Source organism: Pelophylax lessonae (genome assembly GCF_965119305.1).
Source record: "Pelophylax lessonae genome assembly, chromosome: 1".
Taxonomy (NCBI): domain Eukaryota; kingdom Metazoa; phylum Chordata; class Amphibia; order Anura; family Ranidae; genus Pelophylax; species Pelophylax lessonae.
This window is the reverse complement of record NC_138768.1, coordinates 669,610,392-669,634,310: the sequence shown is the minus strand read 5'-3', so window position 1 is coordinate 669,634,310 and position 23,919 is coordinate 669,610,392. Positions and strand designations below refer to the sequence as shown.

General features: G+C 40.3%; 1 protein-coding gene across 4 annotated transcripts in view; it reads right to left on the bottom strand.

The window, feature by feature from the left end:
- FHIP1A (FHF complex subunit HOOK interacting protein 1A) overlaps positions 1-23,919 on the bottom strand; it is a 334,888-nt gene that overhangs the window by 93,730 nt on the left and 217,239 nt on the right. For all 4 annotated transcript variants that reach the window (XM_082248315.1, XM_082248314.1, XM_082248317.1 and 1 more), the window contains one exon: positions 15,442-15,600. In XM_082248315.1, coding sequence (XP_082104441.1) covers positions 15,442-15,600 — 159 coding nt within the window. The remainder of the gene's footprint in view (positions 1-15,441; positions 15,601-23,919) is intronic.

The window sequence follows — 23,919 nt, the reverse complement described above, 5'->3', positions numbered from 1 at the left end:
TATGAGCTGGGACCTCGCAAACTGTTGTTCAAGTTTTAAGTGTTTCAAGTGTTCATTGTTATTTCCACTGAATCGCATAATAACTGTGCCATTACCCATGGTCTCCATGTGCCTTTCTTCCTTCTTGGGTACCAATCAATTGGCTTCTACATATCAAATTGGATAGGCATGTGTGTGCATGTCTAGTTGTATATGTGTATACAGCATATGTGCGTATTGTCTGTATTATAAAGTTTTGACACTTTTCTTTATTTAACCCCTTAGAGTCTAAGGGTAAAACAAATGTAAACGCCTAAGCCCAATTTTGCAATTTTGACATGTGTTAGTAAAACCGTACATACCATTACAACTACTTTGCACATCCAGGTGGATTATACCTAGTTATTTTCAGGACTTTCATTTGGTGGTAAATGATCATGGATATCTCCTGATTTTTTTTTTATAAAATCAAAGGAAAACTGGCCCAAAATAGTAACAAAAAACATTTATTTAAATTGAACTGCATATTTCTTGTTACCACCATAACCAACCACCAAAGAACAACCCAAAATACATTTTCCTGCTCCTAATAAACGCAGTGATACTTCATATCACAAAAAAAAGCCCAGTCCAGTGAGGCTGCTTACACAGTTCCTAAAGGCTAAAAACATTTAAAACACATCCAGTCAATGAACTTTTCTCGTGCAAAGCACATGCTTTGATATATAAATGCTGCCTTATAAAGCATACTTTGCCCAAGAAACGTTTGTTGAATGGACATGTTTTATTTGTTTTTAGCCTTTGGAATCTATGATTAACCACTTACCAACCGTCAGCAGTACATATACTGTGGTAGGTCAGCTCTGTCCCGTGAAACAACGTAACTGTATGTCGCTTCGAAGGACCGTGAGTGGGGGGTAGCGCACCGATTTGCCACAGGGGATGCTGATCTGTAGGTCCGGCGGCCACGATTGCCCCTGGGCATCCACAATCGCTCCCCAGCAGACCGCTGTTCTGTCAGCAATAAACACAGGGCTCCTGTGTTCCTCCTATTTAGGAACACAGGTCCCTGTGTTCATTCCATAAGTGCATCCCCCACACAGTTAGAAAGCACCCCCTAGGGACACATTTAACCCTTTGATCGCCCCTGGTGTTAACTCCTTTCCTGCTAGTGTCATTACAGTAGTACAGTAACAGTCCATATTTTTAGCACTGATTACTATAGTAATGTCACTGCCCCCCCCAAAGTGTAAAAAATGTCAGTTAGGTGTCTGATCTGTCCGCCGCAATGTCTCAGTCCCGCTAAAAATCGCCGATCGCCGCCATGACTAGTAAAAAAACTAAAATAAAATAGAAAGGACATAAATCTTTCCCCTAGTTTGTAGACGCGATAACTTTTGCGCAAACCAATCAATATCTACACTTATTGGGATTTTTTTTTACAAAAAATATGTAGCAGAATACATATTGGCCTAAAATGATGAAAAAAATGTGATTTTAAATTTTATTGGAAATGTTATATAGCAGAAAGTAAAAAATATAGTTTTTTTTTCAGAATTGTCGCTTTTTTTTTTTTTATAATAGCGCAAATACCACTAAAAGAAAGCTCTATTTGTGGGGAAAAAAGGACATTAATTTTATTTGGGTACAGCGTCGCAACAACAGCACAATTGTCAGTGAAAATAACACAGTGCCGAATCGCAAAAAATTGCCTGGTAATTAAAGGGGAAAACCTACCGGTCCAGAAGTGGTTAAATAAAGAAAAGTAACATTCTGTGAGTGCCCTGGACTGTTTTTTTTTTTTTTTTTTTATTGCTGTACTGGACACTTACTTACATGGAGCACAGAGACCAGCTGCTGTGATTTCACAAAGGCCAGATGTGTGGTATCTCTAAGGGAAATTTCTTCAATTTGCACTAGTCAGGGTTCCCTCCAGCGTTACTAGTAGTGCAGGAGAAAAGTTCCACACATCTGTTTTATTTGGATTGTTGACATTGAATACAGCCAACCTTTGTACTTTGTGCTTTACTCACTTCTGACCCCTGCACTCTAATGCTGGCCATGCATGTATAGATTTTTGGACAAGAATATTCGTGCTAACACTTTTTTGAACATTCGATGAATGGACAAATGTCATTCAAAAATTGTCTTTTGCTTTTAATGTTGAATTGTAAAATTAATTTCGGAGCGATAACCACATACACTGCCGAGAAAAGCTTTCCTTCCCACCCCTTAGAATTTTCCCGTCACTGCAGTCGAAAACGGACATCAATTTGACCCCACTAACGATTAGAAAACCAACAAAATTTCTTAAAAAAAAATTTCTGAACGAAAATCTATACGTGTATGGCCAGCATTAGTTACATACTCCAGAAACTTGCACATTACTGGCTGTGGGTTGAGTTATTTTGAGGGAACAGCAAATTTACGCTGTTACACAAGCTGTACACTCACTACTTTACATTGTAGCAAAGTGTCATTTCTTCAGTGTTGTCACATGAAAAGATATAATAAAATATTTACAAAAATTTCAGGGGTGTACTCACTTTTGTGAGATAATGTATATACCATTTTATCCAAATCTTGGTTATTTACCTGTTTGACTCACAGTTTGATTTTGATGCGCAAGTCTAGTTCCAGTTCTTGCCTTATTTTATCCCCTTTGTTGTATACAACCCTCATAATCTTTAGGGGTAGATATACCCCCTTGGCCACCTTTATCACAGTTACATCAAAAGAGCAAGCACTCAAGAAACGAATACAGAAAGTAAACCCTGACAGTATCAGTAAGGCAGATAGAATAAAAATAATAGAAGACCTCTACCTAACATCATGTGATGAGGGTCCTGGTTCAACAAGTCCTTTAGCATAGCTCATTTGAAGGGAATTTTGGAACCAAATCCTTTCCCCCTCAGTTGTCACACTATTTGGTTTGATTTGTAGACCTTCTCTAAAGAAAATGCACTTAAATACCAAAATTGTTGTACAACAATAACCCTTTCATATAAGCTCTAAATATTTTCATTTGTTATATTTTGAAAACCCAGCATAAAAGAAGAGTGGTAGTGAAAAAAGGCCCTTTTGGCTACACCAATTACTTTTTCCTCCCTGGTTCACATAATATGCCTCGTTTCCACTGAGCGGAACGGTTCGGTACAGTTTGGAAGGGTTAGAATGGTCCGGTCTATTCAGGTGAGCGTTTCCACTGCAATTCGGGCCACCAGGGACCATGCAGGGTTTACACCAAATGAGGTGTTTGTTTTGCTCTTTCATTTGACGTGAGCATTGAAGTTTTCCTGTCCGCCGATCAGTGGAATCTATCGTGTGACGCCAGTAGCTCCAGTAGCTCCGCCCTAACCATACCGTACCATTTCCTATGGCCCTACATCTGAAGCAGGACCAGGAATGGTGCGGTTTGGTTCGGTTGTATGGGCCACTTTCATAATGGAAACACTCAAATTAGCGTACCGTACCGAACTGACCCGAACCGATCCTCTCAGTGGAAACGAGGCATTAGTGAACCTTTTACCTATATACTTTGTGCTGAAAGTTGCCCCTCTTTCTCATCTCAGAAAGTTGGAAGGTATACTGGTATGGCCGTTTCACACCACAAAAACACGCACTGGATGTGTTTTGGATGCATTTTTGCTTACAGTTCACACCACAAAAATTCAGTTTGGACGTGCTTCTGCATTCACATTTTTGATGTGCCTTCAGTGCCTTCTAGTTTTTTTTCCCCTCTTGGTTTTTCTTTTTTTTCCTAAGGTTTTGTTTAGTTTTTTATTCATTTTTTTTATTTTTTTTTTATTGCTGTAATGCATTCTGATGCATTTTTTATGTGTTTTGCCATGTTCCAGTACAGTTCAGTGCAGAGAAAATCCAACATGTTCTAATTTTTTTTGACTGCACAGGAATGCACTGCATTTGCGGGCCATTGGAAGCCATGTAACCTACTGTTTGTGTTTTTGATGCAGAAAAAAAACGCACTGGACTGCATCTATTGTTCACTAGCCATTAATGCTGTGCAGTGAGCTGATTGTGCCACTTTTCTACAACATAACAGGGCTCACTGCAGTCAGAGCTATTTGCAAAAACACTGGTAGAGGTAACTATCAAACCCATCCTACAATACGTTTTGAAACAGTAACTAACTAAAGATATATTCCAACTTACCCTTCTTATTGAAATTAATTTGAAAGTACATCTGCTATCCAGCCAAAAATACATGGTTTCTAAAAACTGTATTATAATACTTTCAAGTCCGAATTTGGGAAAAGATCCACTACTGAAATGGCACTTCTCTATGTAATCAATAACATTAATTGCAAGAGTCGAGGGTAAGTTTTCCACCCTTGTACACACGGGCCGAATGTCGGGCGGCACCCTGACGAAGGTCCGCCTCCGGTTGGCTGAGAACAGTGACTGGAGTGTTCTGTTGGGGGGGCCGTCCCCCCTGTCAAAACACAATAGAAAGGCAGGGGAGATTGCTGTACTATCATCAGGTTGTTAGTACAGCGGCCCCCGACCTGAGCTGTCAGGATTTTTTGTAGTAGTGTGTACAAGGCTTTATTCTCCAAGTTCTTTCTGCATTCGACATTTTGGACCATGACATATTAATACAGTTATTACAAGGACATTCCAGTCTGGTATGCAAAGCTCTAACGTTTCTTGTCTGACTGGTCACAATGAGGCTGTTAAGAAAATAAGTTTGATAGCCCAACTCTATTGGTGTTGTGCACAAGCTTTGGTATTAAATATTTAAGGGGCACAAGACAAAAAAAGGCACAAGAATATACTATATTTTGTCATTACAAACAAATGCTGTTTGCAGGGTTGGGTCTACTACACAAATATGCTTTGAAAAGAAGCACCTTCTAAATATACCTTAGTCCAGCTCCTTATAATATTTAGGCTTCATGCACATTGTGCTCCTTTGGAAGCCTTTCCTCCTTTACAGTAGAAAAACAGCTTAGTAAACCCAGTAAAAGACACTTCAAAGACATGCTGGTAGGTTGATTGGCTCCTGTCTAAATACCCCAAAGACATGCTGGTAGGTTGATTGGCACCTGTCTAAATACCCCAAAGACATGCTGGTAGGGTAATTGGCTCCTGTCTAACTTGGCCCTGGTATGTGTATGTAAGAATGTGAGTTAGGGACCTTAGATTGTAAGCTCCTTGAGGGTAGGGACTGATTTGAATGTAGAAAGAGTATGTAAAGCGCTGCGTAAATTGACGGCACTATAGAAGTACCTGAAATAAATAAAAAAGTTTCATAATCATAATTTATTCTGGCCAGTAGAAAACATTAACGTGCAAACGCGCTTAAACACACGCATGTATATGTGTTTTTTTCTACCAAAATGCTCCTTTCTGAACACGCAAGTTATTTTTCTGCCTTTTTTTTTTCTGATTTTTTTTTCTGCCTCTAAATGCTCCTGCCTGTAAATGTAAGCTACCAGGAACTTACAACAACCATGCATTTCTGACACGATTTGGCTTTATTTTCTGTACTTGCCGAAAATGTTTTAAGCCTGAAAAAAAGAATAATGCAGCCATCACATCAATTACATTGTTACTGTACATTGCATTTGTTTTGGGTTTTAGTTATTCCTTAGAAGAATTTGCAGCATATTCTATATTTTTGTAAACTCTTATATTTGTATACATGGAAACCTATTTGTGCCATTTTTGCATAGCTTTGCAAAAAAGTGTATTATTCTATTTGTAACATATTTCTGCAAACAAGTCTTTACTGTATCCTAATAAGGTAGGAGACACATTTTAACGTGTTATAGCCCTATTTCTGACCACTAGAGGGGACAATTAACAAAGAAACCTCAAGTTGATAATGATTTTCATTTCAGCTGATGGCTCACGGCAATCACCATGATGTGTCTGAGGATACATGCAAGAGCTTGTAATGCTAGAGGCTGTGAGAAACATAGTCCTCAATGTGTACATGGGCACAGGCTAAATGGAGGGGCGGGGCAGAAAAAAAAAAAAGGAGACGATTTTTAACCACTTAAGCCCCGGAAGATTTTACCCCCTTCCTGACCAGGGGGTATTTTGCGATTCGGCACTGCGTGACTTTAACGGACAATTGCGCGGTCGTGCGACGCTGTACCTAAACGAATTTGATGTCCTTTTTTTCCCACAAACAGAGCTTTCTTTTGGTGGTATTTGATCACCTGTGCGATTTTTTGATCATGCGCTATAAACAAAAAAAGAGCGTCAATTTTGCAAAAATAACAATATTTTCCACATTTTTTTATATGAAATTCCCCCCAAAAAAAAAGTAAAAATCAAAATTTTTTAAAATTTTCGGCCAATTTGTTTTATGCTACATATGTTTGGTAAAAAAAATCGCAAAAAGCGTATTTTGATTGGTTTGCGCAAAAGTTATCGCGTTTACTAACAAAGGGAAAGATTTTTGTCATTTTTGTTGTTTTTTTTTTTAACACGTAATGGCGGCGATCTGCGATTTTTTTTGCGGTACTGCGACATTGGGGCGGACAGATCGGACCCTTGACTGACATTTGTGACACTTTTGGGGTTACCAGTGACATTTCTACAGTAATCAGTGCTATACATATGCACTGTTACTGTAAAAATACACTGGTTGTGAAGGGGTTAACTTTATTTGGAAGGGAGGGGCTGTGTGTGTCCCTAGGGGCGTGCTTTCTACTGTGATTGGCTGTGGGTTGAGCTGTAAGGACACTGATCAACGGATCTACATACTAGATCCGTTTTATCAGTGTCTTTACAGCGAGGAGAATGACAGGCAGCTTGTTTACACAAGCTGCCTGACATTCTCCCTCTCCCCCGCCGATCGCCGAGTGACCGGCGGACATCGGGTCCGCTGGTCACACGCGCGGGGGGGTCCGTGACCACGCGGGAGCGGGAGCGCGCCTCCGGGGGTGCGCGCTCGCTCCCTAGACCCTCACAAGCTAGTGACGTAGCCCTACGTCACTTTGCCTGTGAGGGGCTGACTGCCGACGTAGATCGGCGTTAGGCAGTCAGCAAGTGGTTAACTGCAGCGTGCATGAAGCCTTAGGACCAAAAATGTGTGTTTTTGGCCTAGAATTGCTGACTGTTTATCCATCTACCCCACCTTAAGGGCCATACACACTATAAGATTTTCTGAAGACTTTTTCCTTCAGATTTACCTTTTCTATGTAGTGCAAGGGCCTGCCAGATTGCATACAAATTGAAAGTGTTTAGGTATGACCTCATATTATATGGTTTTGGTAAGTCTAAAGGAAAAAGTCTTCAGAAAATCTTATAGTGTGTATGGCCCATTAGACTGTTATCACACTGATGCGTTTTTGCTTTGTTTTTACCTTGCTAAAAAGATGCAGGTGCAGACTTTCTTTTTTAGAACCGCAGCAAAAACACAGCTCCCTATTGCAATAAATGATAACTTATTAAAAATACATTAAAATGCACTGCGATTGCCTTTTTTATGTATTTTTGAGTCACATGTTCATGTTTCCCAGATGCATGCTGGGAATCAAGCACCCAGAAAACGCATACGCGTTTTTCACAAATTCTTTCAATGGAGCAGTGTGAAAGCACGCCAAAAACTAACAACTTTTAAATCAGTCCATCCATCCATCATCATCATTTGAACTGGCAGCACCTGTGTAGTTTACATTGGAAGCTCCATATAATGTGGGAATGCATTTTGGGCAAAGGCCAAAACACCGCTTCTGCATGAGAGAACTCTGCGGCCTCCGAATGCCATTTCTTGTTATCTATACTGCTATTTGTTTGTTATGTACAAGTCTGGAGCAATCGGTCATTTCTTTGGTTGTGCTGCCAAGTATTTCTTCTACACACTGCTGCAAGTTTTCAGAGTAATGGAACCCTGTGAAGAATTTGCCAAGCTTGACGCACAGCAACTTATTCAGGGCAAGTAAGATGGTGAATTATTGTTAAAGAATATCTAAGCCCAAAAACAAAAATGTAAGACTGCAGCTTACCAGTCATTGGATGTGCTTGCATTATTTTATATTCATTTTTTTCCCTTTATTTTCTCTGGTAGTTAGGCGCTAAGGTCAGTATCAAATTAAAAAGACTTTATTAACCGCTTCCGGATCGCCCGCCGTCGATTTACTGCGGCAAGGCGGCCCTCCTTCGCGAAACGACGTAGGTCTACGTCGGTCGCGCGCCTGCAGCTAGGGGGTGAGCGTGCACCGCCGGCGGCACGCTCCCACCCCCACTCGGCAGTGGGGACTCCGATGCAGGGGTCAGGCGGCTCCGATTGCCGCCTGACACCCACAATCGTTCCCCGCTGAGCGAGAAGAACGGCCAGCTGTTGTAAACACAGCTGACCGTTCTTCTCTCTGAAATGATCATAGAGCGTCTGTGATCCTTCTATGTAGGAACACAGGTCTCTGTAATCATTTCACAAGCCCAACCCCCATACAGTTAGAAACATGCCCCTAGGTACACATTTAACCTCTTGATCACTCACAGTGTTAACCCCTTCCCTGCCAGTGTCATTATCACAGTAACAGTGCATAGTTTTAGCACTGATTACTGTAGTAATGTCACTGGTCCCCCAAAAGTGTCCAGAATGTCAGTTAGGGGTCCGATCTGTCCGCCGCAATGCTGCAGTCCCGCTAAAAATCGCAGATTGCCGCCATTACTAGTTAGTAGACACGATAACTTTTGCGCAAACCAATCAAAATACGCTTATTACAAAAAATATGTAGCAGAAAACAAATTGGCCTAAAATGTTAAAAAATTTAGATTTTAAAATATTTTTTTGGGGAATGTTATATAGCAGAATCTGAAAAATATTGTTTTTTCTTTTTTTTTTTAGAATTGTCCCTTTTTTTTGGTTATAGCGCAAAAAATAAAAATTGCAGTGGTGATCAAATATCACCAAAAGAAAGCATTATTTGTGGGGGAAAAAAGGACATCAATTTTATTGGGGTACAGCATTGCACGACCACGCAATTGTCCGTTAAAATAACACAGTGCTGAATCACAAAATATGGCCTGGTCATTAAGGGGGAAAATCTTCCGGTCCAGAAGTGGTTAAAATAAGCAACACACCTACATAGAAGTTAGCATAAGTGCCGGTTCACACTAACGCGGCACGACTTCGGGGGTAACCTGTGTCTATGCAAGTCGCTCCGATGTCGCCCGGAAGAAGTACAGGAACCTTTTTCTAAGTCGGAGCGACTCTCCTATTAGAACGGTTCCCGTAGCACACAATGGACCGCGACTTGTCAGGCTAACCAGTCGCCTGACAAGTCGCGGTAGTGTGAATGGGGTCTCAAACAGCATGGATAGGGAAAACCTGGGACCAAGCAGTTGTAATCAGTGTGAGGCTGTAGACATCACTGAGCAAAACAGAGACTGAGGATGACTGGGAGTCAGCCAGCTCCAAGCATGGGTATTGGCAGCGGCGTTCTTGGCTGCACATGAGGATGACAGCTGTCAAAATGCCTGGTGGATGTCGGGGGAGGGGGGTGTACATGATGCGTTTCCAGGGACTTGCCCTCTTCTTCAAATGTATCTGGTTGTCATTAGGGATGATCGAACGGTTCGGGTCGACCATCGGCTCGACCCGAACATTGGCTGTTAGAGGTTCGGCCGAATTTAGAACTTTTTGCCCAAAAAGTTCGGAATTCGGCAGCCAGAACCGACCAAAATGCAATGGGACAGGAAATGGGCTTTAAAAGCCCATGATTGGACCAGAACCATTAGCAAAAGCCAATTGAGGGGGCAGGAGAATGCTAGGAATGTGATTGGAGTGACTAGGGGGTCCATAGACCAATCATTAGTGAATACGCCCCCCAGTATATAAGATAGCCCCCGCCAAATTCCTAGCATTGTTATACAGGGACATGGAAGAGAGTGGAAGCAGTTTGTGGACTTCTGCTACAAAGTGTCATTTAGCATTTATTAGTGTGAGGAAAGGGATATCTAGTGTAGTTTGGGTGCTCTTTTACACTTTTGTTAGCTTTAATTTATTCCGTTTCTGTTGGGAAAGTGTTAAGTGTAAGGGGACCGTAGTGTAGTGTAGGGTTAACTGACAGTGACTGCTATGGCAGGGTGACCAAACCCTTCCATATCAGGGTGACCGCTATAGAGAAAAGCTAGTTTCTCTGAAGTCACTTTCGCTGCAGTAATATGGCTTCGCCCCCGTCAGCATTCTTTTTGGCTGCAGGCGTCTATAGGGATCTTTTGAGCACATGTTTGGAGTCAGGCATGACATCTGAACATGTGTATAGGGGGTATATATACACACCCATGTATGTATATATACACCTGCACATATATAGGTGTGAAAGGAGCAGAAAAAACTACTTGCGCTAATGAAATAATTAACACCAATATAGTTACGCTCCTATCACACCTATATATGTCTAAGTGTAAAATACATATAAGTATGTGTGTATATATACCACTATACACAAGTTCAGATGTTTTGCCTGCCTCCAAAGAACCCAAAAAAATGCCCAAAAAAACGCTAGCGTCGTTGTTGCAGGCATTTTTTTGGGGTTTTTGGAGGCAGGCAAAACATCTGAACTTGTGTATAGTGGTATATACACACACATACTTATATGTATTTTACACTTAGACATATATAGGTGTTATAGGAGCGTAACCATATTAGTGTAAATGATTTCATAAGCGCAAGCATATATTTCTGCTACTATCACACCTATATATGTCTAGGTGTATATATACATATAAGTATGTGTGTATATATACCCGTATACACAAGTTCAGATGTTTTGCCTGCCTCTAAAGAACCCCAAAAAATGCCCAAAAAAACGCTAGCGCCAAAAAAAAAAAACGCCCAGGTGTGTTGTTGCAGGCATTTTTTGGGGGTTTTTGGAGGCAGGCAAAACATCTGAACTTGTGTATAGTGGTATATATACACACATACTTATATGTATATATATATACACCTAGACATATATAGGTGTGATAGTAGCAGAAATACAGTGCCTTGTGAAAGTATTTGGCCCCCTTGAACTTTTCGACCTTTTTCCACATTTTAGGCTTCAAACATAAAGATATAAAACTGTAATTTTTTGTGAAGAATTAACAACAAGTGGGACACAATCATGAAGTGGAACAAAATTTATTGGATATTTCAAACTTTTTTAACAAATAAAAAACTGAAACATTGGGCGTGCAAAATTATTCAGCCCCCTTAAGTTAATACTTTGTAGCGCCACCTTTTGCTGCGATTACAGCTGTAAGTCACTTGGGGTATGTCTCTATCAGTTTTGCACATCGAGAGACTTACATTTTTGCCCATTCCTCCTTGCAAAACAGCTCGAGCTCAGTGAGGTTGGATGGAGAGTGTTTGTGAACAGCAGTTTTCAGTTCTTTCTACAGATTCTCGATTGGATTCAGATCTGGACTTTGACTTGACCATTCTAACACCTGGATATGTTTATTTGTGAACCATTCCATTGTAGATTTTGCTTTATGTTTTGCATCATTGTCTTGTTGGAAGACAAATCTCCGTCCCAGACTCAGGTCTTTTGCAGACTCCATCAGGTTTTCTTCCAGAATGGTCCTGTATTTGGCTCCATCCATCTTCCCATCAATTTTAACCATCTTCCCTGTCCCTGTTGAAGAAAAGCAGGCCCAAACCATGATGCTGCCACCACCATGTTTGACAGTGGGGATGGTGTGTTCAGGGTGATGAGCTGTGTTGCTTTTACGCCAAACATAACGTTTTGCATTGTTGCCAAAAAGTTCAATTTTGGTTTCGTCTGACCAGAGCACCTTCTTCCACATGTTTGGTGTGTCTCCCAGATGGCTTGTGGCAAACTTTAAACGACACTTTTTATGGATATCTTTAAGAAATGGCTTTCTTCTTGCCACTCTCCCATAAAGGCCATATTTGTGCAGTATACGACTGATTGTTGTCCTATGGACAGAGTCTCCCACCTCAGCTATAGATCTCTGCAGTTCATCCAGAGTGATCATGGGCCTCTTGGCTGCATCTCTGATCAGTCTTCTCCTTGTATGAGCTGAAAGTTTAGAGGGACGGCCAGGTCTTCGTAGATGTGCAGTGGTCTGATACTCCTTCCATTTCAATATTATCGCTTGCACAGTGCTCCTTGGGATGTTTAAAGCTTGGGAAATCTTTTTTTATCCAAATCCGGCTTTAAACTTCTCCACAACAGTATCTCAGACCTGCCTGGTGTGTTCCTTGTTCTTCATGATGCTCTCTGCGCTTTAAATGGACCTCTGAGACTATCACAGTGCAGGTGCATTTATACGGAGACTTGATTACACACAGGTGGATTCTATTTATCATCAGTAGTCATTTAGGTCAACATTGGATCATTCAGAGATCCTCACTAAACTTCTAGAGAGAGTTTGCTGCACTGAAAGTAAAGGGGCTGAATAATTTTGCACACCCAATTTTTCAGTTTTTTATTTGTTAACAAAGTTTGAAATATCCAATAGATTTTGTTCCACTTCATGATTGTGTCCCACTTGTTATTGTTTCTTCACAAAAAATTACAGTTTTATATCTTTATGTTTGAAGCCTGAAATGTGGCAAAAGGTTGAAAAGTTCAAGGGGGGCCGAATACTTTCGCAAGGCACTATATATGCTTGCGCTAATGAAATCATTTACACTAATATGGTTACGCTCCTATAACACCTATATATGTCTAAGTGTAAAATACATATAAGTATGTGTGTGTATATACCACTATACACAAGTTCAGATGTTTTGCCTGCCTCCAAAAACCCCAAAAAAATGCCTGCAACAACGACGCTAGCGTTTTTTTGGGCATTTTTTTGGGTTCTTTGGAGGCAGGCAAAACATCTGAACTTGTGTATAGTGGTATATATACCACTATACACAAGTTCAGATGTTTTTCCTGCCTCCAAAGAACCCAAAAAATGCCCAAAAAAACGCTTGCTACTAAACCGGCAAGGTGTGAAAAGCGAGAAACCACTAACCTGTTCTAAAAGTTACCTAATACAAACGATCTTTTTTATGGTTCTGGACATGCTACAGAGCTGAAACTTCACAGGTACACTTTTTAGACCCCCCCAGATACTAAATCCAAAGAATTTTTTTTTTTTTTATTTTTTTTTTAATTTTTTCAATAATTGGCTCTCTATCAAAAATGACAATTTTTAAGAACTTTTTTGTGTGATTTTGTGTCTGGGGGGTCTAAAAAGTGTACCTGTGAAGTTTCAGCTCTGTAGCATGTCCAGAACCATAAAAAAAAAAGATGGTTTGTACTAGGTCACTTATAGAACAGGTTAGTGGCTTCTCGCTTTTCACACCTTGCCGGTTTAGTAGCAAGCGTTTTTTGGGCACTTTTTGGGGTCTTTTCAGGCAGGCAAAACATCTGAACTTGTGTATAGTGGTATATATACCACTATACACAAGTTCATGTTTTTCCTGCCTCCAAAGAACCCAAAAAAATGCCCAAAAAAATGCCTGCTACTAAACCGGCAAGGTGTGAAAAGCGAGAAGCCACTAACCTGTTCTATAAGTGACCTAGTACAAACCATCTTTTTTTTATGGTTCTGGACATGCTACAGAGCTGAAACTTCACATGTACACTTTTTAGACCCCCCAGATACTAAATCCAAAGAAATTTTTTTTTTTTTTTAATTTTTTTTTTAATTTTTTCAATAATTGGCTCTCTATCAAAAATGACAATTTTTAAGAACTTTTTTTGTGCGATTAATAGTCCCTGGGGTATGACCCAGAACCCTAGGCACTCTTTAGGGGCATTTATTGGGTTTTAGGGCTTCAAAATGGTGTTTTTTGATTACCGAAGTTCGGGTCCCATTGATTTCAATGAGGTTCTGAAATCCGGGCCAAACTTTCGGGGAAGTTCGGATGTTCTGGCCGAACCGAACTTTTGAAAAGTTCGATCATCCCTAGTTGTCATCCAGGCTGACTTCAAACATGTCCGCCTTTGTTTCTCTTTATTACATTAGGGCTGATGGAATTAGAAGTTTACAAAAGAAATGTAAGGTTGTTTGTGCTTTCTGTTAAGCTAACAGGAACTTACAAAAACCATACATTTCTAGCAGGATTTTCTGCTTTATTTTCTGTACTTACTGAAAATGTTTAGGCTTTTTTTAAGCCTAAAAAAAGAATAATGCAGCCATCACATCAATTACATTGTTACATTACATTTGTTTAGAGTTTTAGGTATCCCGGAGCCCCAATTCACACCGAATCTGACTTTTAAATCGTGTGACTTCACTTTGTGACTTCCGCATGTAAGTGCGACTTCAGGTGTGACTTGGCTGATATCTGTGTAACTATGCACAGATGTCTATGCAAGTCGCACCTGAAATCGCCAAAAATAGTGCAGGAACTTATTTTTCAAATCTGTAGGGCACCTCTAAGTTGGCCAATTGAACAGTTCCATTGCCAACAATAGGGTGTGACTTGTCACGGGATGTGGACCTGTTAAATCGCATGACAAGTCACACCAGTATATTCTATATTTTGTAAACCCTTACATTTGTATACCTGAGAAACATTGAGAAATGTTTGCATAGTTTTGTAAAACATGTATTATTCAATTGGTAATATCTCTGCAAACAAGTATTTACTGTATCCTACACCAGGTAGGGGACACATAGCCCTATTTCTGACCACTAGATGGGACAATTAACAAAGAAACCTCAAATTTCTGTGATTTTCATTTCAGCTGGTGGCTTACGGCACGTACTGCATGAACTTCCAACACTTGACTTGTAAATATCTCTCACTTTATGACGCAAGCAACTCCATGTTCCCTTTAAACTAGGATTGGATGTAACCATGTTATGTCTGAGGATACATGCTAGAGCTTGTAATGCTAGAGGCTGTGAGAAACATAGTCCTCAATACTTCTTTGGGCAATATGAGGTTTTCACAGCAATGATAAACAGAAATGAATAAGGTCACAAATGAACACAATGCTTACAACATGTGAGAGCAGGGAGCCCAACCTGTGCTACACAACGCAAGGGGGTTAAGTATTACACAAGTTGGGCATAATAAACTACATGCACTCTTTCTGGAAATATCACTTCAAAGTAAGACCCAAAGTAATAATATCACAGCGACCTTCAAATGTTCTTTAGCATCTAAGGGCGCCTGGCAATAAAAATAATAGGCTTAGCATTTTAAACAAAACATTTCTCATGCAGAAAACACTTATCGTTAATTATCTTATACAGGAACAGGGTTTGAACGCAATTATATTTTTCTACAATCCAAATAAAATAAAAAGATCAAAAAACACAATTAGCAACTTGCAGTGATAAACAGAAATGTGACCGGTGGGGAATTGTTAATTGTTTGCATTTGCATAATTCTAATTGTAAAACATGCTACTTATTGGTATATATGGCGACAAAATTCCATAGTAATGAAAATAAGAACAATGGTAAAAATTCCTTGTGTATTAGTTCTGTGGTATGGAGTGACAAATCATGTTCTCTAACCTGTATTACTGCATTGCAGAACTCGAGCGAATTCATGAACTGTATGAGTGTTGGAACTTGAAGCCAGTCGTCTTTAACTAGACAATGCCACTCTTCCCCTTTGTCATCCAGCTTAGTAGGTAATGATGAGTAGAGGCCACTTAGCCCTGTTGCTAGTACCTGTAAATGGAATGAGAGCGTGTTAAAGGCAGGTGTTCTAACTTTGACTATAGCTAAACATGGACATCATCTTTACATTTGACCTGCTTGTATTGTCATATTTTTCAATATTCAATGTCATATTTCATTTAAAGTTTTGTAGCCACTAGAAGACATACTATTTTCATGTCAACCAATGCACCTGACGTTGCTGCTGAACAGCTGCAGTGACGACAAGTTCAAAGACACGAACTTATATTTTATTATATACTGTGTCTAAATATGCAAACTCATCCTGAAGAAATGACACTATTTATTGCATAGCTTCTTGAACTAACATCAGACAAAAACACAGCGCTCTGAACAATGGAACCATCAGGTAAATGGAAACGTCCATCAGGTGCACAGGCTGCGGCGATCTCTCCAAACACCATGGAATACAATTTCAAGCAAAAGGACAGCCAGCAACTCTGTAAACCTTCCAATTCTTTATTATCACACCTCAGTGAGTAAAATAGACAGGGTGGCTAACGCGTTTCGGCAATGAGCTTTGGTCACAGCACACACAACCTATGAAAAACATTTATATATATATATATATATATATATATATACACACACACATATAATGGGAAACTCCACCCCCACACCAATCAATTAGTAATTAAATCAAGATGTGCTGTGCTGACCAAAAAGGTAGGAGGAAGGAGACTCCAATGGTTGTTAGTTAAAACAGATGACAGCCAAAATAGAACAAAATATATAGTACACTAACAGCTCCCGGACTGCCCGCCGCATATTCACTGCGGCAGGCTGGCCCTCCTGCACTAACTGACGTAGCCCTACGTCAGTCGCACGCTTGGTGCTGGGGGGCTGGGGGGGGCGAGGGCGCGCCCCCACTAGGCAGCAGGGATGCAGATACACAGGACCGGCAGCCACGATTGCCGCCGGTAACCCGCGATCGCTCCCCGCTGCGAGAGGACAGACAGCTGTTGTAAACACAGCTGACTGTTCTTCTCTCTGAAATGATCGCAGAGCACCTGTGATTATTCTATATAGGATCACAGGTCTCTATGGTCATTTCACAAGCCCCTTCTCCCACAGTTAGTAAACACTCCCCTAGGCTCACATTTAACCCTTTGATCACCCACTAGGTTAACCCCTTCCCTGCCAATGTCATTATTACAGTAACAGTGCATGTTTTTAGCACTGATTACTGTAATAATGTCACTGGTCCCCCAAAAAGTGTCACAAATGTCAGTTAGGGGTCCGATCTGTCCGCTATCTTACATGCATTCTCACATTGCAGTGGCATCTCAATGCAGCTCTGACACACATACCTTGCATCACACCACAAAGCATAGTAACTGTGTTGTGGTGCACTGCATTGACTAAAATGCTGCATGTCTTTTTTTTTTTCCAATCTTTTTTATTATTAAAGAAAGTCAGAATAGCATGTCCATTTTTTATTTCATTCTTGTAAATTGGCAGCCCATGCAAAATGAATGGGCCAACTTAATGCAATGGCAAGTAACACAGAGCGACAGCTTAGCATAGTGATATCTAACTTTCTATCTATCTATGTAGAACTTTTTTTATTATGTGAAAGATGCAGAACACATAATATATATAATTATGTTAGTGCAAGTCCTTCTGATAGAGGGATGATTGAAAAATATTGATATAGTGCTATTTTTATATTTCCACAAAGCTACCATTTGTGGAGAATGAATGTGGAACAATCTGCTGCAACTCTCAGAGAAACAGTAAAAGTATATAATCTTTTAAATAAAAATAGGAAACCTTGATTTTACCATTATTTTGGAATAGTTTCAATGCTGACGCCATCTGTACAGTGAAATAACACCTTTCTTTCTATAACAAAATTAAATATTTAAGGCTGGCTTCACCCAATTGCGTTATAGTAATGCGCACATTATGGCAATGCACCCCCACAATGCATGACAGCATGTTGTGGTGGGCTACGTTGGGGGAAAAAAATTGTAGGTGTTTTTTTTTTTTACTCGTTCTTGTACATTGGCAGCCCATTCAAATGAATAGGTTACCATAAGAAAAAGCAATTTTACATGCTTTAATGCAAGCATGTTCTCCGTGAAAGAAGTCGGACCTTATTGACTAATCAGGCTTAAAGTGTTACTAAACCCAGAACCTGCATTCACTATATCTGGTCTCCCACAGTACACAGAACATGGAAATTCAATAACTTTAGTAAATATATAAACTGCTAAATACCTTTTCTCATTAGCAGTATATAGCAGTCGTATGGCTTCGAACAGTGTCTGGTTAAAGCTTGTAGGAGTTGTTTTTATTCTGAGGCTGTAGGACCCCTGACTTTCTGTCTGGGCAGGGCTGATTGGCCCTTTGCCAATCACATGTACCCTCCCAAGAAAAAAAAAAAACTCTCTAACAATACACACCAAACTGAGCATGTGCAGAGTGCCCCCAAGGCTCTGTTCTATCAGCAGATGGATTAGGGACTGTGGGAGAAGGAGAGGATCAGAGAAGACAGGATCAAACAGCCTTTTTGAACAATGCAGAGGATTAGCCCCTTCGGTTCCACAGTGGGTAAAACAAGCATGCTTTACTGCATATACGACTGTTTTTTACTGTAGTGGGTCTATTAAAACTTGAAGTTTACCATACACAATACAATCTGACTGAACAATCTAATTTTTATTTACCAAAACTATGAAATATGAGGGCTTACCCTAACATCCACTCAATTTGTTTTCAATCAGGCATGCCCTTCTTGCATTAAAAAGTTGTCATTAAGTCATACATGGGAGAGACAGAGGAACAGACTTTAGAGACCCAACCAGATACGACAGATGAAGAGGTGGAAGGCTGCAGACACAAAACCACACAGCAGAAGTGAAGATAAGGGAAAAGCTGCAGCGACAGCGAATAACGCAAGGATGGAATTTTTTTTTTTTGGGAGGGGGTTCCAGTCACATGCTGCCTGGCCAATCAAGTTACTTAATAAAGCCAAATGTTTGGTGCAAGTAAAGAAGAGTGAGGAGGTGTAGGATTTGTTATCATCTACAGGCAGTCTTTCATAGACTGAGTTAAGCAGGATAGATGAATCTCCTGTGATCAGACAACGTCACTTGTCTGATAAAAGATACACTTCTGTCATGGAGGAGAAGAAGACACCAGTGGCATCATTTTCAATTTTTTTAAAATAGAATAGTATTGGTTTATTAAGAGTGAGGAGGATAGGATTGGCTTGTGTAGGCCACACTACCCCGTCACGACTTATTTGCCCCTGAGTCAGTGGAATCCAGTGGGGACACAAGATTTGACATTAGTGACCCTGCGGCTAACTCCAAAGGATTAAACTAAAGCCACCTTGTACAAGAAGGTTAATACTCACTTTTCTGGCAGTCAGTGTGTAAGATTTAGGGACCAGCAAGAAAACGAAAGCGCCCAAGGAGGGACATTCTGTCTGACACACCCATCTGACAGCAGTAGCACTTTGAGCTTTTCAAGAGAGATTTAAATCTGATCTCCAGGAAATCAACCACTTTTTAAAATCTGCTGGCTTACTATGGCCATATCACTTTTATTTGCATCTGATACTTTTACTGAGCGCCTGGAGTACAGCTTTCAAAGCTCTGGCAAGATGCTGTTTTCCCACACAGCTGCAGCTCCACCTGACCCCTCTGCAGTCCATTCACAGAAGGCTTTGCATTTTGTGAACGAGTTCACATAATGCAAAGCACTCTGTGATTGGGCAGGAGGAGGGGAGGGGAGGGGCAGGCAGAGTGGCTACATGTGACTGTGCAGCTAAACAAAAAGGTTCTGCATCGTATTTCGTGAGTATAGTGATAGCTATGCTCTCAGCGCTCGGAAAAAACTTAACTTGTAAATTAAAGGCATGGCATACACCTTCTTGGACTTATTCCTTGGTACATTTTAGAAAGTGGCTGAATTCCTGGAGTTTAGCTTTAGCACACTTGCTATACTCACTGTGGAATCTAAGGGGTTAATTCTCTGCATTGTGTATAAGAGGTTGTTTGAGCCTGTATTCTCTGATCATTCCCTTCTTCCACAGTCCCATAACCATCTCCTGAAAGAACAGAGCCTTGAGGGCAAGCAGCATATGCTCAGTTTGGTTTGTATTGCTAGAGATTTTTTTTTCTTGGGAGAGTGCATGTGATCAACACAGGGCCAATCAGCATTATCCAGACAGAGGGTCAGGGGTCATGCTGCCCCATAGGACAAGCAGGGGAGAATGAAAACTTCTCACATTTTAGGCAGTGCTCAGCCAGGCACTAATAGAAGCCACATGACTAACTACTGATGAGAAAAGGTATTTAGCAGTTTATATTTAATAAAACTATTGCATTCCCATGTTCTGTGTACTGTGGGAGATCAGATATAGGGAATGCATTGTCCTGGGTTTAATAACACTTTAACCTTATTTTTATTTTTACCGGGTAGATTTCGTTTTATCTTTCTGAGCTATCTACATGGACTCTTTAAATTAAATAAGGGCAGCAAGTAGAAAAGTTAAAATATGCATCTATAATGCCTTTGAAATAAAACCTACAACCAACGCATATCAATAAAGAGCAAGTGGCTGCAATTTATCCAACTTGTGAGCCATGTCACATGATGAAAAAATCCTACTTCATCTGCAATAATCCACATTCTGAGAACAGTTAATATTATTCCCAAGTATATTTCAGAAAAAATGCCTTAAGCAATATGTACTCCACAAAGTGCATATTATTCTTTGTAAATGAATCCCTCATATAGATTTTATAAATATGTCTTTATATTGCCTAGATATGAAATTAGGGCTTGAAATCAACTTGCAGAAAGCTAACAAATGTCAGACTAAATAAACAGCGATAAATAACTTTAAGCATAAGTAACATTTTCTTCACTTGCCCTCCAATAGAAGACTGATTTTGTAGTTAGTGACTGCTTATAAGCTGTCTGGAGCTAAAGACGGGGAACACCTCTAGTGTAAGTCAGCAGGCTGTGATGTCTACACTACAGGAGTCCCGCACTCACAGCCTGCGCCATGGGTTATTCCAGGAAATGAGTCATCTAAGGTCTTCCTCCCAGCAGAGACATTACAGCTCCTGCTATGTAGCCATCTCCGAATAGAAACACACACTGCTTCTTCCATACACCACCAGCTAGGCACACATGCCAATGCTGGCATTACACCGACAATGGAATGATAAGCAGAGTGAACAATATTGTAATAAACAGATTCTGGTGTACTTTTGTCAACAGAATATGTGGGGGAGACGGCAAACAATCAACATCAAGTTTATTCCATTAAATTGAGTTACTAGGATATTTAGGTAATTTTCAGAAAATAAATATAAAATAGCCCAGAATTTGAGGTAATTTGTATTAAACGTATTTTTAACTGAGTAGCTGAATTCTATTTTCATCTATTAGGAAAGGAATAGAGGAGATTTTTGCTGTGTCCTCAAACACATTTCTTGGTCAGGAAGTCAGCTGTGTTGAAGAAACTTTAAATATAAGCATTCATTTTTGATAAGGTGCGGGGAATGGGACTTGCCCCTTTAACTGGTGACTTTATGATTTATGAAGGTTCTGTGGAGGAATAAAGATTAACTTCAATTTTTCTTGCAGTTACGTTTATTCTTATAACTACCTCCCCTGTCAGTCTTATTTACCTGTCCCCATTATAGTGTGCTTTCAATGAGTAGTACACACTTTCCTTTGGATTGAATGGGGACAAATGTGCACAAATGTGAGCTTGAGAGTGAAGTTTCCGAGAGGTATCTGTTTGGCACTGAGAAGGCCATTGAGCTGATATGTCGCCAGATTAGGGGCAGGTGACTGTAAGGGTCTATATTGACGGGCTTTGGGCTTGTGTAGATGGCATCAGTTTGACATCGGTTTAAGAGGCTTTTAAGAACATTTAGAAGTAAATGACAGGTACAACTGACCTGCGATTTATGAACTTCTTCCCTCAAACTTGTATGGAAATAAAAAACCCATTTGATTAGAACAATAGGACATTGACACAGGCTCTAAGACTAGCAGAATTTAATTTAGCTGTTAACATTTATTGAATGACATTTGTGTATAGTAAGCAATTGCTTTTTTTCACCTTTTTTTAATAATTAATGCATCTCATTGATAATGATGTCTTTCACCCTTCAGACATTTTTAGGAGGGAGTTTCCTGATGGTGACCACAGTGCGCTATGCCTGTGTAATGTGTGTTAAAAAGGACACATGTAGTTACATAGTTGCATAGTTAGTGAGGTTGAAAAAAGACACCAGTCCATCCAGTTCAACCTATGATGTATGTGTGTGTACGTGTGTGTGTTTGCTGCTAACCGTACATTGTATATCCCTGTATGTTGTGGTCTTTAAGGTACCCATCTAATAGTTTTTTTAAACTATCGATGCTTCCTCCTGATACCACTGCTTGTGGAAGAGAATTCCACATCCTTACCGCTCTGATAGTAAAGAACCCTTTACACAGTTTTAGGTTAAACCGCTTTTCTTCTAGTTTTAGTAAGTGGCCCCATGTCTTATTGAATTCCCTTTCTCTGAAAAGTTTGTTCCTTATGCTATGGTCACCAATACGGTATTTGTACATTGATATCATATCCCCTGTCAAGCGTTTCTTCTCCAGAGAGAATAAGTTCAATGCTTGTAGTCTTTCCTCATAGCTGATGTCCTCCATTCCCCTAATTATCTTTGTTGCCCTTCTCTGGGCTCTCTTTAGTTCCAGCACATCCTTCCTGAGGACCTGTGCCCAGAACTAGACGGCATACTCAAGATGTGGCCGGCCCAGAGTCTTGTAAAAAGTCCAGTCTCCTGCAGAAGCTTCTGTGACAGGATGACAACACAGGAGTACAATTGGGAAACAGGGAGAGAATGTTGTAAACAGGAAGTTTTGTTATGTAACGGAAATCATGTGCTAGGCTGCATGACCACTATGGGTACAATCAATCAACTGGTGGGAGAGCATGTGCATTCTTGGGTACCCCTTGGAATCAGTCAATACCTGAGAAGACCCTGAAAGACTCCCAGCGGGACCTAACCAGCACCCACCAATAGTCCATCCCATATCTTTTTAAGGCCCTACAGCAATGGACCCCAGTAGCAGCTTCACCCAATGATATCTGTTTCCAGAGGATCTTCTCATTGTGAGGATAGGAGAAGGAAGTGTCCTAACAATTAAAGCCTTTAAACTGTTCGCTGGTTTGAACAGAAACTGCCCTTCCGGTCAGCTTCTGTGGAAGGGGCATACCTGAAAAAGGTCTCCTGAACGGCATGCAACCGGTGTGTTCTAGCAGGGGGGCAGTCCCTCTGTCAGAACACAATAGCTCAGCAGAGGAGATTGCTGTACTAAGATCGAATTCTTAGTACAGTGGCTCCTCCTGAGCTATTTTTTTTTTTTTTCGTTCAGCCTGCTAAGTTAAATGAAAAAAAAAAACTCAGTGTGTACCAGGCTTTATGGTAACAGCATTTCCTTGAGGTTGCAAATAAAAACAAGAGCAATAACAATTAGAGAGGAGAATCAAGGTCCTGCATCCCATGAAAAGGGGGATGCAAATAGTACAAAAGTCCTACATCTTTCCTCTCTCACTTCCCCCCTAATGTGAAGTTTCAAGAGATAGAGCGTCACAGACTACATTCTTACTGTAGCTTGGTTCTTCAGACACTTCTTATGATAACCCCAGATGGATTTCCACCAGACGTATTATAATAAGGCCCTACTTACCAAAATGCCCTACACTGACATTGGCAGGACTGGCACTACCTCACTATCTGTGGTCATACCCTAACTACTATGAGGACCTCTAGTAGTTAATTAGGATATCATACTGCCTACCCACTCCAAGGGATCCCCAAGACTACTCTCAGGGCTTTTTATAGCAATCTCTAACGAGCAGGGCCCTCTAAATCCCCCTGTATTGAATTGTATTGTAACTGTATTTTCTTCCCCCATATTGTAAAGTGCTGCGCAAACTGTTGGCGCTATATAAATCCTGTATAATAATAATAATAATATCTCGTGGCCGAACAGGGAAAGATCTTATCAGGCACCAAAACTTTGGAAGTATGATTTAAACAAAGCACACATTACTCAAGAAAGCTGGTGAAATACACACAAAACATACAATATATTATTACATAAATGTATTTCTCCTAGAGACACTCTCTGTAGAAAAATAGCTTTACAAAAATACCAGCCCATTAGCAGAAAACAAAACTGGTCTCTAGCAGCATTCTTCTCATATACACATGCTGGACGCTGAGTTTTAACCTTCAGGACAGGTACTTTTGCAGTTTGTAGCTTAGAAAAACA